Raw genomic sequence first — 18007 nt, 5'->3', positions numbered from 1 at the left:
AAAACAAAAGAACTGTAACGAAGATGGCGGAATCAAAGATGGCCTCTAGGACTGACCGCATATCATGTGAGGAGGTTAACAAAGAGGCAATGTAATGTGCTATGTGCTATGCAAGATAGTGTAAACTAGGCCCAGTTACGCTATCAAGTCCAGAAGAAAAAAGAAAATGCTTTCTGGTGTGCTGCTTGCACAGTCCTGTTGTTGCTGTTAAGGTCCAGTAAACAGCAGTTATCCTGGCTGTGTGGTTTCAGTGTCGTTGAGGAGATCAGTTCCTCTGTTCTCCTTGCAGAGTTAGCCGGTTGACATTAACCCTGTGCTGTGGCTCTTTTTGTTGGTGAACCCAGCTGCCAGACCTCATGTCTCACCTGCTAGTGCTTGATCTTAAATCCTTTGGTAGGCTCTTGCGTCGCTATCAAAGTTCAGTCCAGTGCAGGCCCGTGCTTCAGGAAGGCCTCATGGAGGTCAGAGAGCAGAACTGAAAAGAGGTGTGGTCAACTGCTTGTGTGAGGAAGAGAAGCAAGACCGCTTTCTTCTGGAGTTCTGGGAGGACTGAAAAGCTTAGAAGGATTCTCTGTCTGGAGAGGGAGAGTGTAAGAGAGCATGAGGTCAAGAGAAGTGTGCCTCTCCTTGTGTATGGCTTGGTGACATCGCAGATTTTGGCCATGCAGTGACCAATTGCAGCTAGAGTTGGTGATTTCACAGGTGTGAAAAGGTGAAGGGAGACTGAGGCTCTCCTTTGTCTGTGGAACAAAAGGTCTTATCCTCCATTTAGGGCTGAGGCCCTACACCTCACTTAGAAATAATGAGATCATCAGTTTTGAAGTTTGGTGCTTTGTGAGATTCTTTTTATGTCCACCAAGTAGTCAGCAACAAACAGACAGCTCTACCACTGGCCACTAACTTTAGTTTCAGACTGATTGTCTCAGGCCATTTGCATCTATGGCCATGTAACCCTGCAGTCAGCTGCCTGCTCAGACAGAAAGAGAATAAAGTAAGTGGACATCTTGGCAGACATGCAGGAGGAGCCCTTTGTGACTGGCAAAAAGCATTTGTTCAGGGAGGGTTCCTGCTGGTGTGTGTATTGGTGAGCAGTGACTGGATTTCTCCTGAAAGGTCATCCAATCCTCTGCCCTCCTCAGCAGGAATACACTCAGGTTAAATAAATATATAAAAAACAATAGAATTAAATATATGTGGAATGGTTACTAGCTGCTTACATTTAATAATGTGAATTTCTGTCTCCTTGAACAGCCTGAGGCAAATAATTCACCTCTAAAAGCACAGTCGTTGTCAGCTAGGAAGTAGTGAAGAGGCTGCAACAGAGGGCGTGGTGGTCAAAGGTGTGTTTTGATTTATAGATGGGTTCTAATCCCTGATTAGATGAGCTGCTCTTCAATTACTCCACACGACTAACAGGTTGACACTGTGACCTGTGAGTTAAAAGGTTGTGAGTTTGAGATGAGGTTCCATTGTGTCAGATCCTCTCCATTCTTCTGACTTGGTGTTCTCAAGACCATGTTTAGACTGGTCGTGTGTGTCTATCTCTGTCAGCACTGTGACAGAGTGGTTACTATTACACATTGTGTTGCTGTTTCCCTGGTGCAGCTTCCTCCTGTCATTCAAGTGAGTAGAGGGAGTTCAGATTTTTTATAACTTAATTATTTCTTGATATAGTAATTGTTGAGATTTTGGAACTGATTATCTGAACCACTTTCTTTGTGGGTCAAACTGAAAGTGAGGGCACCTGGAATTTTGCTAATAATCCCCATTGTGGAAAAACTCTGTTCCCTGACTTTGCACAATCTAATTAATATATATGTGTGTGTGTGTGTGTGTGTGTGTATTCATTTATAAACCATCAGTTTTTCCATTTTGCCACCATTTATACCATGATAACTATCCCTTGGATGAGAGTGTGCTGATTACCGCTGTGATCATTGATTTGCAACAGTGCAACACTGCCCGTGTTGCACTGTTGCAAATCAATGATCCGGCCTGTGTTATGGCAATACCAGATTTTTATTTGTATTGAAATGTATTTTTTTGTCAATTGGCTGAAGAAGCTAACAGCACTCCATGATCACTTGGAAGCACAAGTGAGCAAACTGCTATAGCCCCACCGGTGTTAAGACATAAAAACTCCTCACAATAAGGGTTCCTTCCAAATTCCAGCACCGTGAGACTCTACGAGCAAAGAATAGGGATGGAGGGGTGGGGATGATTAGCGAATTTCACAGCCACAATATATATCTGGTATAAAATAAGGAGCATCCATGAATACAATCTGGAAGATGGCTCCGAGGATGAACTACTAATAGAGAGAGCTGCAGAAGACAGAGGGTGATAAGGAGAAAGAGAAAATATTGTGGATGACTGAGCCCCTCCATGGAATGTATCATCAGTAGATAGAGGAAGTAGCTGACATCAAGAAATCCTTGGTTAGAAAAGGCCAGCCTAAAGGATAGCACAGAGGCTCTGATAATAGCAGAATGAGAACAGGCCCTAAGCACCAGATCCATAGAGGCTGGGGTCTACCATAGCATACAGGACCCAAGGTGCAGACTGTGCAAAGATGCCTTGAGACAGTCCAGCACATGGATGCAAGATGGGTCAGTGTAGACTGAGAGGAATAACCAAGTGGCTTGGATAGTGTACCGGAGCATCTGTGCTGAGTGTGGATTAGATGTCCCCAGGTCCTAATGGGACATACATACTTAAATTGTTGAGAAAAACAAAGGTAAGATCGTTCCAGACTGACAAATAGCTAACCAACCAGACATAGTGGTTGTTGACAAGGAGCAGAAGAGAGCAGTAGTGATAGATGAGAAAGAATAACATGAGAAAGAAGGAGGACATACAGAGAACAGAGAACTGGAGCAGATGTGGAAAGTGAAGTTCTAAGAGGAAGTGGTTGACATCAAGAAATCCTACCAGTGCTTAGATAGGTGATAGGAGCATTAAGGGTTGTGACCCCCAAACTGGGAGAGGGGCTCCGCCAGATTTAGTTACAACAACTGAGATCTCTGTCCAGAAGAATGCAGTCCTAGGAACAGCTGGTGGAAGACCTGAGCTTGAGGAAGACATACACATTTCCCCCACATGGGGTGAGAGGGAGATATAATTATGAAACACTTTACTGGCAGTGAGAAACAGCAGCAAGTAGCAATGACTAGCTAACACAGACTACACACTGTAGGAGAGAAAACAGGGAGTGTCCCAAATCATCAGCCAGCAGCACAGGTTATAAATACAGAAGGTACGTGAACATGTTCATGTATGCGTTTTAGTAAGAATAGAACAGTGACTAGAGTCTGCAGTATGTGTCCAACCTTGGGCAAGTGGAACACATGAACTGGCCTTTACTCTTCACTACATCTTGTATAGAGAAAAATAATTGCTGCTCTGCAATCCATAAAGAGATTTAATTTTATGACACTTCTGACCACACCATCACACTTTCAAACACGATCTATTCTGACAGCAGTTTTCATTTCATGCAAACATAACTCAGCTCTGTGACTCCTGGTAGTGGTACCTGATTAGGGCTCCAACACAAGAGACTGGGATGAGGATGCAGGAGTAAAGTTTCTCTTCCCTAGAGGTGTAGGTCATGTAGCATCTTGTTTATTGAGTGCCATGTTTGTGCTATAACTATATCAGGACAGAGGAAAAGATATTCCTGATGTCGGATTTTGACAGTAGTACAGTATATCATTATTTAGCCTTAAATAGACACAGGGACAGATATATTCTGGTGTTCATCATAGAGACAGTCCTCTGCACTCCATTCCCATCCCCATCATTTATTTACAGGAATGTAAACATTTCAATCAGTGACTTTACTCATCATCTTCTCTACTCAGCAGTGTAGCAACAATTACTAATTACATTTTCTCCAAGTCCATGACAATCAGCACAGACATCACAGGGTTGTTTCCACTCCAGTATTCTCCTTAACATTTATAGCAACTCTTGTAAAACCTGTGTCAGTTGGTCTTTCCTATCCAAAGTAGTCAAGCAGCCTGCTACAGCTGTGCTGCTTATCCATGATAAGACGAGGTGTTTTGTAGGCTTCCTCCTAATTAATTCCTCTAGTCAGAACCTAATAATAATCCCCTTTTACAAAGCATTTTCAAGGCGGGATTATTGCACCTCACCATTTAAGGTAGAGTGGAGGGGTCCATATCTCCCCGCCTTTAAGGCAGCATGGGAGGTAGTCACAAAGGTGAATCAAAGTCTGTATAAAAGGGGAAGCTGGAATGGTAGAACAGATGCTAACAGACAACCAGGCTGCTGTGTTACACGTCTTGGCTCTGATTCTGCGATGCTGGCATGCTATATAAAACCACGCACTGGTGTGGCATTAACCGCCTTCATGTGATTCTGTGTAAACAACTAAAGATGGCATGTTTGAGGGAACACCAATATTACACAATCTCTTAAAAGGGGCTATAGAGTCGCTTTTTTATTCCTGTTTGACTTTAAAAACAGCACAAAAACTTTATCAGCTGTTGCTGCACTGGAAACCAGGTTGATGAGAGTGGTGAGAATAAAGTTTGTCACTGCGGGTGATACCTTTCATATTACAGTTTCAGAAATTGCTAACATACAGCTAAGAAAAGTATTGACTGATGAATCTTTAAATGAAGCACGTCTTCATGTTGCATATAAACAATACACAATATTTCTGTTGTTTGTTTTGAAATATGTTGTGTATTACAGACTGTGGTAAAAGCATTGTTATCATGCATAGCCTCTGACTAACAAGTCCTCCAGCTGAAACAACCAGCTTGGTCAGATTTAGGCACAACAACTACATGGTAAGGCTTAGGAAAAGATCATGTTTTGGATTAAAACAAGTACTGAGTCACCAAGTACTCAGTCACCACTTCACTTGGTGAACCATTTTTACATGATTGTATTGACTGTAAGAGGCCTTTTTTTAGTTGCTTTAGTTGTAACGCTATACTCATTTCACAGTTGAGTTTCAGAGCATCAGTAGGGAGTTAGGTGGATTATATCCTTAAAGACGTTAATAAAACAAGCTCTGATCAACAAGTTCAACTTTCCATGCCTTACACAGAGCTAATGGGATTTCTAGGGGGGCTAAAAAAATGTCCAACTAGCCATGAACTGGTTTACTCTCAAAGTAAAAGGTCATCTTTTGAAGTTCACGTCTGATCAAAGTATGGGGTTAATAATACTGTAAAGAGAGTCTAGACCTGCTCTAAATAGAAAGTACCCTGATAACTGACTGATAATCCACTGACTTCCGTTTGATTGGTTGATGTGATGTTTTCCTTGTTAGGTGTACACAGGCTGTCACATTTCTTAGCTGTATTTGGAATTGTGCAGCCTTGTCATTCCATAATGATGGCCTACTCTACAGAAAAACTGTATTATTATTGAACAGCAATGATTTCTGATTTATTTCTTGTATGTGTATACTGTTCACAGTTGACTCTAAATCAGACAAATTAAGTAATTTCACAGTGGCCTGTAAGTTAGTAGGTTGTTTTTTCTTTCTCTGCTGTAGAGCCTTATAGTTTTTTTTCTTTATTCACAGTTACAGTAGAAAATCAACCTCTGGATCACTGCAATTGTAGCACCTGAGTGTTATTAGTTTTATTCATTTAAGATGTCACTTAAGAATATACAGGCATTTTTAGTTGCTGTCAGAGTGAGTGTAATTACACCCGCCAGTAGGGGGCAGAGAAAAACAATCTGTGGTGAATTGCTGCCAGCCTAGAAGAAGGAGGATAAGTTTTTTTTTTTTCTTTTCTTGGAGTTGTGAGTGAGCGCCCAGAGAGAGTGTGTGTGTGTGTCCCCGACCGAGTTTCGACAGTTTGCTATATGTTGTCATTAGTCCTGCTGGAGAAGAATAAAATACCGTCGCAGCCTGAGGTTCCACCGAGATAACGACGAATGTTACTTCACAGCAGAGGACTTTTTCAACTCCGGGAAAAATCAGTAACGTCGGACAGGTGTGAGAGTAGCGCCAACTGCGTGAGCTAACGTTAGCTACAGTTGAAGTTTAGCTAGTACGACATCGTCTCGTTTTGTTGTTTTTCCAAGTGTCGACGATTCAGCAACGTTATAAGCAAAATGTCGGAGCACCGAGAAGAGTTCCTTTTGGAAATAGAGGCTAAACTGTTTGGACTGACTGTGCAAGAGCTGCACCGAGTGTGTGAGTACTGTAAAATTGCGGGAAAAGACTCGGAGGACATTAAGAATAAAACTCGCCGCGCACTCGTTAAGCACATTGTAAAGATTTGTGAACGTGAAGAGTTTCTGGAGAGGGAAGACGAAGGCATGTCTGTGCTTTTGGAGCTAAACGACACACTCGAGGCCCTGCGGGAGCACCCAGCGGAGACCGACGACGCGGGAGCGGCGCCACTCTTCTCTTCACCTGCGGCCGAGGAGGCGGAGGAGGAGACGGTTCGTTCGGCTCAGCCTGTGTCGGGGCGACAACACGGAGACTGCACACGGGTTCTGCCACCACCAGCGACACCGGTGACCCGCGAGGTGACGCAACTGCTGGCCTTCAGATGGATTTAGAAAAGACTTCAGGATAAATGGACATGTTGGTGAGTCGACGGCAAAAGACACTTTGAGTTTTAGCAGCCTTGAACACCAGATTGAAAGTGGTTTAAGGAAAGGCAATCCAGGATAAGAAATTATGGAGGCTGTGATACGTGCTGTAAATCCCGGCTTGAAATTGAGGAGCTATTTAGAGGGGAAAACAGATCTCACCCTAGCTACTCTTAGACAAATACTAAGAACCCACTATGCAGAAAAGGATGCAACTGTACTGTACCAACAACTGTCAAAAGCTGCACAGGGACCTGGTGAAACTGCACTTGATTTTCTGGTTCGAGTACTTGATCTGCGTCAAAAGGTCTTGCTCGCATCTGAGCGTGCCCAGTCAGGCTTAAGATATAACCGAGAGCTAGTTTATAGCCAATGTTCTCAGTCTATCATGACAGGCTTGTCAAATGATAACATAAGAGCTGAAATGAGGATGTATCTGCAGGATGAGAACAGTAGTGATGAGCTGCTTCTGCAGAAAATGCAAATCGCTCAGTACAATGAAAATGAGAGAGCTCAAAAGATTAAAGGCACAAACAAAGTCACTCATAGAGCAAGTCTGAGCACGGTAGAGAGAGATGATGATGAAAATGATCAACTAGAAATCACAGTTGCAGCTAAGCCCACCAAACCGATTAAAGAGAACCCCTTATTTACAAAAATGGAGGAGAGTAATACAGTAATCAGGGAACTAACAGGTCAAGTAGCATCCCTTGTACAAACTGTCCAGCGTGAAAAAAAGACTGTTGATGACGACCAAACAAAAGCTCCACCTACTGCTTTCAAGAGGCCAAAGAGACGATGTGTAGCATGTCAGCATACCCACCTGTAATGGCGTATCCAAGGTTTGAAGATCCCTTTGTTCTTCATATTGATGCTTCAGAACAAGGGCTGGGAGCAGTCTTGTATCAGAGGCAGGAAGGCATACTCAGAGTTATTGGGTACGGCTCACGAACATTGACACCAGCAGAAAAAAACTACCGCTTACACTCAGGGAAACTTGAGTTTTTAGTGCTCAAATGGGCTGTTACAGACAGGTTCAGAGACTATTTGTTTTATGCCCCATCTGTAACAGTCTACAGTGATAACAATCCTGTTTCTTATGTTTTGAGCACAGCTTAACTGAATGCGACCGGACATCGCTAGGTGTCTGAGCTTGCCGACTTCAACATCACACTGAAGTACCGTCCAGGAAAAATAAATATGGAAGCAGATTTCCTGTCCTGCACACCTGTAAGTATGGACTCATACATGAGCGAGTGTACAGAGCAGTGCTCTCCTGAAGTGTTAAGTGCGATATTCAGCTCAGTCGAAACACAAAAACAACATGAAATGGACTGGATTTCAGCCATTACCTGCAGCCCACATGTTCAGGACTTCGCTGCAGACAACCAGCCAGACATAAAAGTAACACAGCAAGAGTTACTACAAGCACAGTCTCAAGATCCTGTTATATCCCATGTACTCCAACTGAAAGCATCTGGAGTAAAGCCAGACAGAAGGATCACGGGTATGGAAACAAATAAAACCAAGCAACTCTTACATGAATGGAAAAGACTGTATGTTTCTGAAGAGGGTCTGTTGAAGCGCAAAACAGCAACTTGTACTCAAATTGTGCTTCCAGAAAAGTACAAAGCAGTTGTGTATAAGTACCTTCATTGTGAAATGGGACACCTGGGGGTTGAACGTGTAGTACACCTGGCTAGACAGAGGTTTTATTGGCCTGGTATGCAAAAAGACATTGAGTTTTTTATCACCCAAGTTTGTACCCGTTTCGACAGTTTGCTATATGTTGCCATTAGTCCTGCTGGAGAAGAATAAAAGTGAATGTTTTCTCTACACCAATACCGTCGCAGCCTGAGTGGTGTAACACAATCATTCGTCACGGTTCAATCTCCCATTCTGACATTCTTTATTTTGTGAGGTTCCCCTGGAGCCTCCTCAGGGACTGCTGGGAACCTTTTCACAAAATATTGTATTTTTTGGTGAATATGGTTTGGTGAGAAGATGGATATTAATTTCATGTCTTTATGTTAAGTATATAGCTAGAGTTGGGGTGATGTTAGCCTAGCTTAGCAGAAAGACTGAAAGCAGAGGGAAATAGTTGGCCTGGCTTTGTCTGTTAAAAAATACACCCACCAATACCTCCTAAGCTTACTAATGAACATTCTAATATCTTTATTTGTTTAATCAATAGACATAGAGAGGTAAACAACAGTTTGTAGTTTCAGGGTGAGTTATGTCCTGTAACTATTTTTTGCTGCAAAAAAGCACAGTGACTGTGGTCCTCCTGGTGCCATACTGACACAGTGAGGTTGGTTTGGTACAGAGATCAAAACCAAAGTCTATGCTCACCAGCTGTATCTGGCAACCTGCACCATAGCCTGAGGCCTGCACAGCCCAAGCACTGGGCAAATGGGTGCATTACTGTTGGTCATGTTATCACTCTTAAAGACAAACTGGATCAAACAGGATCTAAACTGCTTTTTAAATTTTGAAATCTTCTGAAAATTCCCCGGTATTGATACAGTGTAGGTCAGCTATTTTGTTCTTGCTGGTTTCATGACATTAGCAGAGAAAGACTACTTGCCCACAGAAAAGAAATATTTCCTCACATTGACAAAAGACTGCCATTCAAAAAGACTGCTCAGTCAGAATTGATGCAGAGATACAAAGATGCAGGCATTAAAGACCACACAGCAGTGACCACTCAGCAGATTATAAAAAACAAAGAAAAACATAGTAATACATAGTACAATAGTAACTTCATAGCACCAGTGATAGAGAACATCAACATAAACAGGAGATGTACAATTTAAATAATCTAGATTCTACTATAAACATCCCTCTTTCACCCTGACACTCTCATCAACAGCCTTATAGCAGTTAGTGAAGGGCAGGAAGTGACAGCCATGGTGGTGGAGGTGGGAGAACACTGCTGCCCCCTGGAGAGGTCACCTCCTCAACTGCCCTTCCACAGAGAGCAATTACCTGGCGGTTTCCATGACAACCAGCAGTCCTGCTGCTGTCAGAGCTCTGAGGGTGAGAGAGGAGGAAGAGGAACCATAATGATGTGTCAACCTTTGAATAGAGCACCCTCTTTACTAAACAACACCACTGACCTGAAAACAGTAACATGGATTCTCTGCTGTTTAGGTAAAGATACATCACCACATGAGGGAGCTGTGTCATCATTAAGACACCACGTTACAAATCATAATGTGAAATGACAAAAAAACTGAATAAACATGGTGCCAACTGGGCTGAGGTTAAAAACCTGCCACCTGTGTGTTGGTTAAATTGGTTTCATGTTGTATCGACATCATAATGATTATAATATAGTTATAATGTAATTAAGTAGTCCATCAGTCATAAAGTGTAAGAATGTGCTTGCAGTATGCAAAAACAAATCGGTTTGGAAAGAAACACAATGCTGCCTTATGGAATTTTAAACAGATATTCATGTTCCTCAGAGAATGACAAGTGAATTTGGTGATTTCCCAACTTTTTCTGTTGCAGCACTAGAAGGTAAAAGTCTTCACTTATTGGCAAATAGCTCAACGCCTACACAGTAGATTGGCACAAAAACTGAAATAGACATTCATAGTTTCCAGATGAGTCCTACTGACTTAAGGGAGCCCTCTTTGTCTAGGGTTATGCCATGAGGTTGACATTTGTAGTTCTGAGTGAAATAGCTCAACTACTGGTGGTTGGATTGCCCTGACATTTGGTTCTTTCATCTAGAGCCAGCATCAGGTGAGAATTTGATTTGTCTAGGGCTGTACCCAACTAAAACTTAGACTACTACACTGGGAACTACACCAGTAGTTTTTGCTTTAGCTGTGCGTGTTCTTGTGATGGGCGTGCAGCTCTCAGCAGATAGGCAGAACTCACCTGATGCCAGAGCTCTGCCCACCGTTTCGATCAAATCTCAACTTCCTCTCAACTTATTTTTGTGGTTCGGTCAGACAAGATGGTGGTTGTATATGCGTGTGTGTGTGCATGCATGAATGTGTGTATGTGTGAGTTAAGGTGAAGCACCCTCACAGTATACATTTGCAAAAAAGCACATCACCCTACTTTATTATCATATATCACTGGAGAGTAGACAGCTGCAGAGTGATGAACAAGATTTCCGTCTTCTTCCTTGTTTTTCTTTATAGGTCGCTCTTCTTCGCTGCATTTTGACTTTAATGTTGAACTCTGGTTTGTCAGTGAGGGTATCTGAGGATACACATGGGCCAAAATATTAAGTACTATTAAGTAGTATTAAGTTCTTTGACTCTGTGTTCTCTTCTCTCTTTTTCAGGGAGGACCTGACAAAAAACAACAGAGCATCTAAAACTACTGCTGTAACTAAAACCCAGGCTCAATAGGACTGTCAACTTACACCTAAAAACAGAAGGTGAGCGATTGCCTGACAAACATGGTTTTTCTGATAATTTCACATTAATAGGTCTAGTATCTCAGTTATATATTTTGAGTATGTGAGAAATGTTTGAGCTTTCAGGATCTAAGGGTAAAATACAGTCTGTAAAACCAACATTTCTTTAGATGTCTACCATAAAAGGTGCCCTGTAGAGTTGCATATTCAGTGCATATTCACATTCCAGTTCCCTTATTTGATCATTCTTTACTCCTTGTGTGACCTGGAAATCTATCTGGTCTGCCATAATGAGGGACGCTCCACTTCCCTTATCTCTGCTCTGAGGAGATGGTGCAAGGACACAACAGACCATCCTTCACTGAACACCACACCCCCTTATAGGAATATCAGCAGCTGATCAGACTGATCTGATTCTACATCACAACTCTGTTGAAGTTATAAAGCAAAGTGGGAAAATAACTCCAGACTCAAGTTTTCGATTTTATGTGTGTTCTGATTCACCGTTCTAATAGGAGTATTGGAAATGTATTAACTGTAAATAACTCTAGATTAACCCAAAAAAGTTATCATGGGCAATATTATATTCAGGAAGAAAATAAAAAACTACAGTTTGATGTGAGATAGCATTATTTCCACTTTCCCTAAAATGATTTCCACAAATTATTAGACATTCAATCACAATCACAGTTTATAAACAGAATATCAATAAATGAGGATGCAAATAATTATTTTTAAAAAAGCATTCTGCCAGTGCAAAACTTGTTTCTGTTCAGTGTCTGAGCAGTGAAATAAATTTACATACTGTGGTCTGATCTCTACACAGTATGCATAAAAGAAGCAGGGTTTGATAAATGTACAGATGCTTAAACAGCAGTTTATTTTGAGGTGAAACATACAGAGAGACAAAAGGAAAAACACAGCTAAGTTGACAGAGGTATGTGTGCATTTAAGTGCAAACATAAACATCTAACTATAAAAAGTCATTAAGGTGCTGTTAAAGCAGACAAACAGCAGATCCAGCTTCACTGTCCTCATCAGGATTTGATTTATCTTCAGATGAAAGTTTAGAGGAGAGGACTTCTCATCTCTAAAATGCTGTTTCTTCCCTTCCTCATCCCTTTTTTTTTTTTTTTTTTTTTTTTTTGTATCTCGCCTCAGATCTTCAGTGGCAGGGGAAAGACCTAAGTGAGTGCTGGATAAAATGGATGGACAAAATTGAGGGAATTAGTACTAAATGTAGCTGTAATGTGTATCCTTGAGGTCTAACAACTCTGTTGAGGGCATTTCCTCCCTACATTTGTAAAGGTGTTTTTTCTTAAAGACCTACATCTTTTGCATTGTTTGCAACAATGTTTACTTGCTAGCACTAGCACTCCACGCAGATATGAATGGTTATTATGGATATATATAACATGGATAGACCTTGGTTAATCTCAGTCTTCAAACCTTAAGAGGAACAAGAGGAAGTGCTATACATAAAACTACACTACTTGCACAGTGGCAGACTAGCAAGTGAACACAGTGGAGCATTTAGAAGCTAAAGAGCCAGATATTCCCCTCAGGACTTGGTAAAAATTGGTTTATTGGTGTCATGTTTACAGCTGCACCAAGAAAATCAATAAATGCAGTTTACGTATTACTTTAAACTAAGTGGACAAACAGATGTGTAGTAATTATGAATATGGCCTGGGAAGTGCCAGACACCTATTTCTATGTGTTTTTATAATAAGCCACTCTCTCTGTGAGTCCTTGGCCTACAGGTCCCTCTCCTAAACAACCTAGGTCTCTGCAGTTTGCTCTGAACTCTAGGTTCTTGATTGTGGTTGAATGTTTTTTAAGATATACAGCTCTTTGAGTTAATTGTCATAAGATTAAAAAAAGAATAAGCAAACAGAAAAGCAAATTGTTCTATTTTCACTTAAACACAACACATCAGACAAATGTAGTATTTTAGCCAATGGAATAACTATATTAAAATGTAACATTATAATTGTTGTGGCTTTTTTTACCAGACATGTCAGGTTGGCAGTAACAACATTGGTTCAGTCCATTCAGCACATTCATTTTGTGGAGTGTAATGAACATTGCAGCCTCTAGGAGCCACTACAGGAGTTCTAGACTGTTGGTCTGGGTTCATTTTGAAGGCTTGTTCAATTTACAGTGGTCCCTGTCTGCATAATTCTTCTTTGTGCTGTGTATTTCAGCCAAAGTATTAGTAGTAGTAATAGTAGTAGTAGTAGCCAGAGTGAAATTTTGCCAAAACTTAACATGATCACACTGTAATGGAGTGATCTGCCCTTTCTCCCATTCAATTAGATAGCAGCAGGCTAACAGAGTGCTGTGATGGCAATGGTTCTGCATGAATATGTCCTAATGTCTGTTATCATTGCTCTTGTGGGGATAAAATCAGAGAAAACATGTTTCATCCATCTAAAATCTGAAGTATTTTGTTTTTGATCTGTCTGGTGGATCTGTCCAGGGTAATGGACTGTACTTATATAGCGCTTTTCTAGTCTTTTTGACCAGTCAAAGCGCTTCACACTACAAATCACATTCACCCATTCACACACACATTCATACAGCACTTGTTCTATACAATGTGCTTGCTAACGCAGACACACACATTCACACAGTGATGACACACATCGGAGGCAATTTGGGGTTCAGTACCTTGCCCGAGGATACTTTGGCATGCGGACTGGAGGAGCCGGGAATCGAACCACCGACCTGATTGGTGCTGCTCTACCTCCTGAGCCACAGCCGCTCAGGTGTACCCACCTCTTGCCCAACGTCAGCTGGGATAGGTTCCAGCCCCCCTTGTGACCCTTAACAGATACACAGTGTAGATAATGAATGGATGGATGGATCTGTCTGTGGGAAGAATAATAAACAATTTAATTCATTAGGGTTTACTTCTGTGCAGACTTTGGTGTATGAAAGCAATGAGAGAGAGAAAATCCTTTGTTTTAGGAGATTGTTGTACTGAAAACAGAATCAATACTGCTGTCTTAAATGATGTGCAGAGTTTAATGAATAAAAACTGAAGTGGACATGACTTAAGTGAATTGTGCTTCAGAGGATGTGTTGATGTTGTCTCTGCCAGCAGTGACTAAGCCTGCAATTAATTACAATTCATCATTTGCCATGTTTAAAGATGACCAGTCAGAGACTGATAAGAAGGGAGGTGTACGCAGATCTTGGTTTGGACAGATGTGACACAGTCAGATGTGTTGCAGTTTATTTTTGACATGTACTCTGGACTCCCTTAAAAATGAGGTCTTAGTTTCATTGGGATTAAATACAGACAATAAAAGCTGAACAAGATCAGAATAACTTTCTGGGCTGAACATTTAACCAAAAATTACACAGCTGAATTTCAATTAAATTATTATTATTATTATTATTTGCAATTTAGGTCTTATTTTCTTTTTATTGTTATTATTGTTGTTCTTGTTGTTATTATTATTATTATTTATTTTTATTATTATTTTTTTAACAACAATTTCCCTACAGGAAATCCAATGGAGTAATACATCCTTTCTTGCGAAGAATGATAATATGCTGAATAGTTTTTTATGATGTACATTAGCAACTTGTGTATTAGGAAGACTGGGTCCAGTTTAAGCACAGTTCCAAACATGTTCTGCATTTCATAGAGGACAGATTCCCAGTATGTCTGTAGTTTGGGACAAGACCAAAGGCAATGTGTGAGGTTACCAGTGTTTGTTTTGCATTTAGGGCATAGAGAAGAGAATCTAGGATTAAATTTAGAGAGGTGATCAAGCAATAATGATAATAATAATAATAAAATGTGCACTATGTAGTAATTTGAGTTGTGTGACTCTGGTTCTGTTCTGATTTTTTCTTTTTTCTTTTTTTTTTTTTTACACCGCCCCAGATAGCCTTCCAAACATCTCCAGTGATCTCTACACCCAGTTCCCTCTCCCAGGTCCATCTGAGCTGCAAGAGCCAACAGCAGGATGTTCTTTCAGGATATTAATATTAAGGATATTAGACTTCAATCGACATGTGTCCTCCAGTATAGAATATCTTTTTTCTATATTGGAGACACCAGAAGCAGTTAACAATGATGTTTTCTTTTTGATATAGTCTCTTATCATTATTAATCAATTCAGGGTCACTGGTACGATTCCCTTTTCTATCCAGGACTGAGGTGATAGCGCGGGAGGCTACTTATTTTTTGGCTAATTATGCTAAGTATTTGCCTGGTTTGTCCCCATGTTCAAATAAGTTTTTTTTAGCTAATCTTACTTTGTTAGGAGCAGTTTGAGTCAATAGTGAATTTAATGAACAGCGAGGGGCAGCGATTTTCTTTAGTTTGGATTCTGATAGTTTTGTAATGTATTTCATGTACACAGTAAGTCTTTTTTTCTGGTGTCTTCTGGTGCTCTACAGTTCTCTGTTTCTTACTTGCCCCCTTGCAAAGGCCTTAGAAGTTTCCCAGAGCAAGGATGGACTAATGGCTGAGGGGGAGTTGATAGAATGAAAAGCTTTACATTCTGATGTAAAATAATCTACAAATTTTTGGTCCTTTAAGGCTAACTTCCTGCTTCAAATGTTTTACTGACAGAAGTTGTGCACATGCAGTTTCCCTCTGCAGTGAGGGCTTATTAAATACTTTTCAGGTACACTCACTTTCACTTTAACCTCCATATAAAGTTCAGATACTGTGGATCAGCTGTTGGTTTGTGTTCCACCTCTGTCATCATCTGACTGCTTGTATTTTCTGACCTATTGGACAAATCTCAGTTATTACTTTTGTGAGTAGAGTAATCATATAATATTATCATAAGGTATAGACACACTAAATTAAAAAAAAAAAAAAAAAAATTAATTCAGTAAATGCAGTTTCTGCAATTAGCAGTGAATTTTGACACACCAGTGGAGTTTTCTGGCTCCTTAAGGGATTGCAGAATCCAAACCAGTGTAAGCCATCATTGCCCAATAGCGGAGCAGCTGAGGCATGGGTCTTCAGACAGTGAAGAGACAAAAATCAGTGGTGCATTGTGAGGTCAGTGAGACAAAAGTCTGTTGAATAACCTTGTTATTGTCTGGTTAAGAAGTGAACTTGGACTGCTTGTACTAGTTCCTGTAGCAGGCCAGCTACAGTATTCTGCCTCTCATATTTATCCCTTTCTGTTAGCTCACATTTTCTACCTTTCTGTCTGTCACTATCAGTGTCGTCCTGGCAGCCTTTGCCCTGACCTCATAGAGATACCTGCTGATGATGGACCCCTAAACATTTCTCTGACACTGTTGAACCAACCAGAGCCAGACATCCATGAACCCCCAGGAGACGGAGCTTGGCCAAGAGGTGATGGAGGAAACCGATGCTCCTCCTCGCCATTGCCCCAGCAACCACAACAGCCGGTCCCGTAACCACAGCAACCAGGAGAAGCGGTACAGACGATGTGAGGCCCCAGCTGGAGGAGGTGTTGCCAGTAGAGGCAGGGTGCCACAACAGCGTCGGCAACAGGAGGAGCAAGACATGGAATTGCCATATGGAGCTCAATCTCCACAGCCCCAGCAGCCACAGCCCATTCCTCGACCTGCAGTGACACGTTATCGCAGACAGGGGGACAGCGAAGCCCGAATCAGAGCCCAGCAGCAGAGACACAGACAGAGGCAGCAGAGAGAGGCAGAGAGAGCACAACACTTAGCACAACAACGGGAGAAGCCGCACCCCACTGAGATGACCCAGGAAGATGAACGAGAAAGGGACGATTCAGTGCTGGCCCGCTCAGCAAGCACTGAGAGCGGCTTTCACACCCATACTGACCGGGCCGAGGGAGACGATGGCCTGGTCATGATGTCTCTGGACCCTGAGGGACAGCCAGAGGCAGAAGACGAGGCAGGGAATTATGGAGTCCAGCTACGACCTGAGGCGGAGGGGTACACAGAGAGTGCCGAGGCTGAACAGCAGCATCTCCATCCACATCCTAACTATCCTCCTCAGACCCCACCCCTGCCTCATGAACCCTTGCCTGATATCCAAAACCCCCAGAGACAGGATGAAGCAGAGGAGATACTGAACGCTGGCTACTCCAACTATGTCTACACCCAGCCCCTCAGCCACTCCGGGGTAAGGGCAGAGGTCTTGGTCGGACAGAGCTTGGTTAGTTTAGATACTGGACTTGTGGATGAAGCCTATTCTGAGCCATATGATATTTACTCACTGTCTGAGCATGTTTATGAGGAAATCTGTGATGCTCCCACACAAGTTTCATCCGCCGCAGATGGGGCTGGGGACACAGAGTCTCTTCAACAGAGGAGAGCTGGATTTCGGCTATTGGAAGGTCGGGCAGGGGGTAGTGACTACCATCAGCAGGAGGCAGTGGGTTCCCGTCTGCGCCACTATGATGAACGCTCAGACGGCGAGTCAGACAGCCCAGAAAAGGAAGCCGAATTTGCTCCGTACCCACGTGCTGACAGCTGTGAGCAGGAGGAGGACATTGACAGCATTGTGGCTGAAGTCAAAGAAAGCCTAAGCTCTCAGAGTCTTCACTGCAGTACAGAAGACACCATAGATGAAGAAAATGAGGTACCGCAGGAGGAAGAAAAACCCCGACCTGAGTCCCAGACAGACTCTGATAAACACCACAAAGCTGCCAACCGAGGGAAGCCAGCCAGAAAACAGACTGTGAGTCCTTCAGAGGAGCCTGTAGCAGCCAGGAACAGTCAGGAGAAGAGGGACGCCATATCTCTGGCCATCAAAGACATTAAGGAGGCCATAGAGGAGGTGAAGACCAGAACAGTGAGATCTCCTTACACTCCTGATGAGCCCAAGGAGCCCATTTGGGTAATGAGGCAGGACCTGAGCCCCACTGCCGAGTGTGATCTTCAGCCATCACTGGGGGGCGATGTAAGTACAGCAGCTTTGGCTGTTATTGTTCAGTTTGTATTGGATAACATGGCTGTTGTTGCACTTCACCAACAAAGCTACTCTTGAAAGCTGGTGTTTTGCAGAACTGAAAAAATAGCAATTTAATTCATTACCATTTTTGGTATATA

The 18007-nt window shown here is 42.1% G+C and overlaps 1 protein-coding gene across 3 annotated transcripts in view; it reads left to right on the top strand.

Annotated features, from left to right (window-relative positions):
* The window catches only part of apba1a (amyloid beta (A4) precursor protein-binding, family A, member 1a), a 48924-nt gene that overhangs the window by 8204 nt on the left and 22713 nt on the right, over positions 1 to 18007 (top strand). The window contains exons 1-4 of one of the 3 annotated variants that reach the window (XM_018668768.2): positions 5507 to 6587; positions 7706 to 7821; positions 10898 to 10993; positions 16175 to 17858. In XM_018668768.2, coding sequence (XP_018524284.1) covers positions 16278 to 17858 — 1581 coding nt within the window. In that variant the 5' untranslated portion in view covers positions 5507 to 6587; positions 7706 to 7821; positions 10898 to 10993; positions 16175 to 16277. Of the gene's footprint in view, positions 1 to 5506; positions 6588 to 7705; positions 7822 to 10897; positions 10994 to 16174; positions 17859 to 18007 lie in introns of those variants that run through there. The other 2 variants (XM_018668769.2, XM_018668767.2) reach the window with 2 other exon arrangements.

The sequence above is a fragment of the Lates calcarifer genome, linkage group LG13 (assembly GCF_001640805.2).
Source record: "Lates calcarifer isolate ASB-BC8 linkage group LG13, TLL_Latcal_v3, whole genome shotgun sequence".
Taxonomy (NCBI): Eukaryota; Metazoa; Chordata; class Actinopteri; family Centropomidae; genus Lates; species Lates calcarifer.
This window is presented reverse-complemented; position numbering and strand designations above follow the sequence as displayed.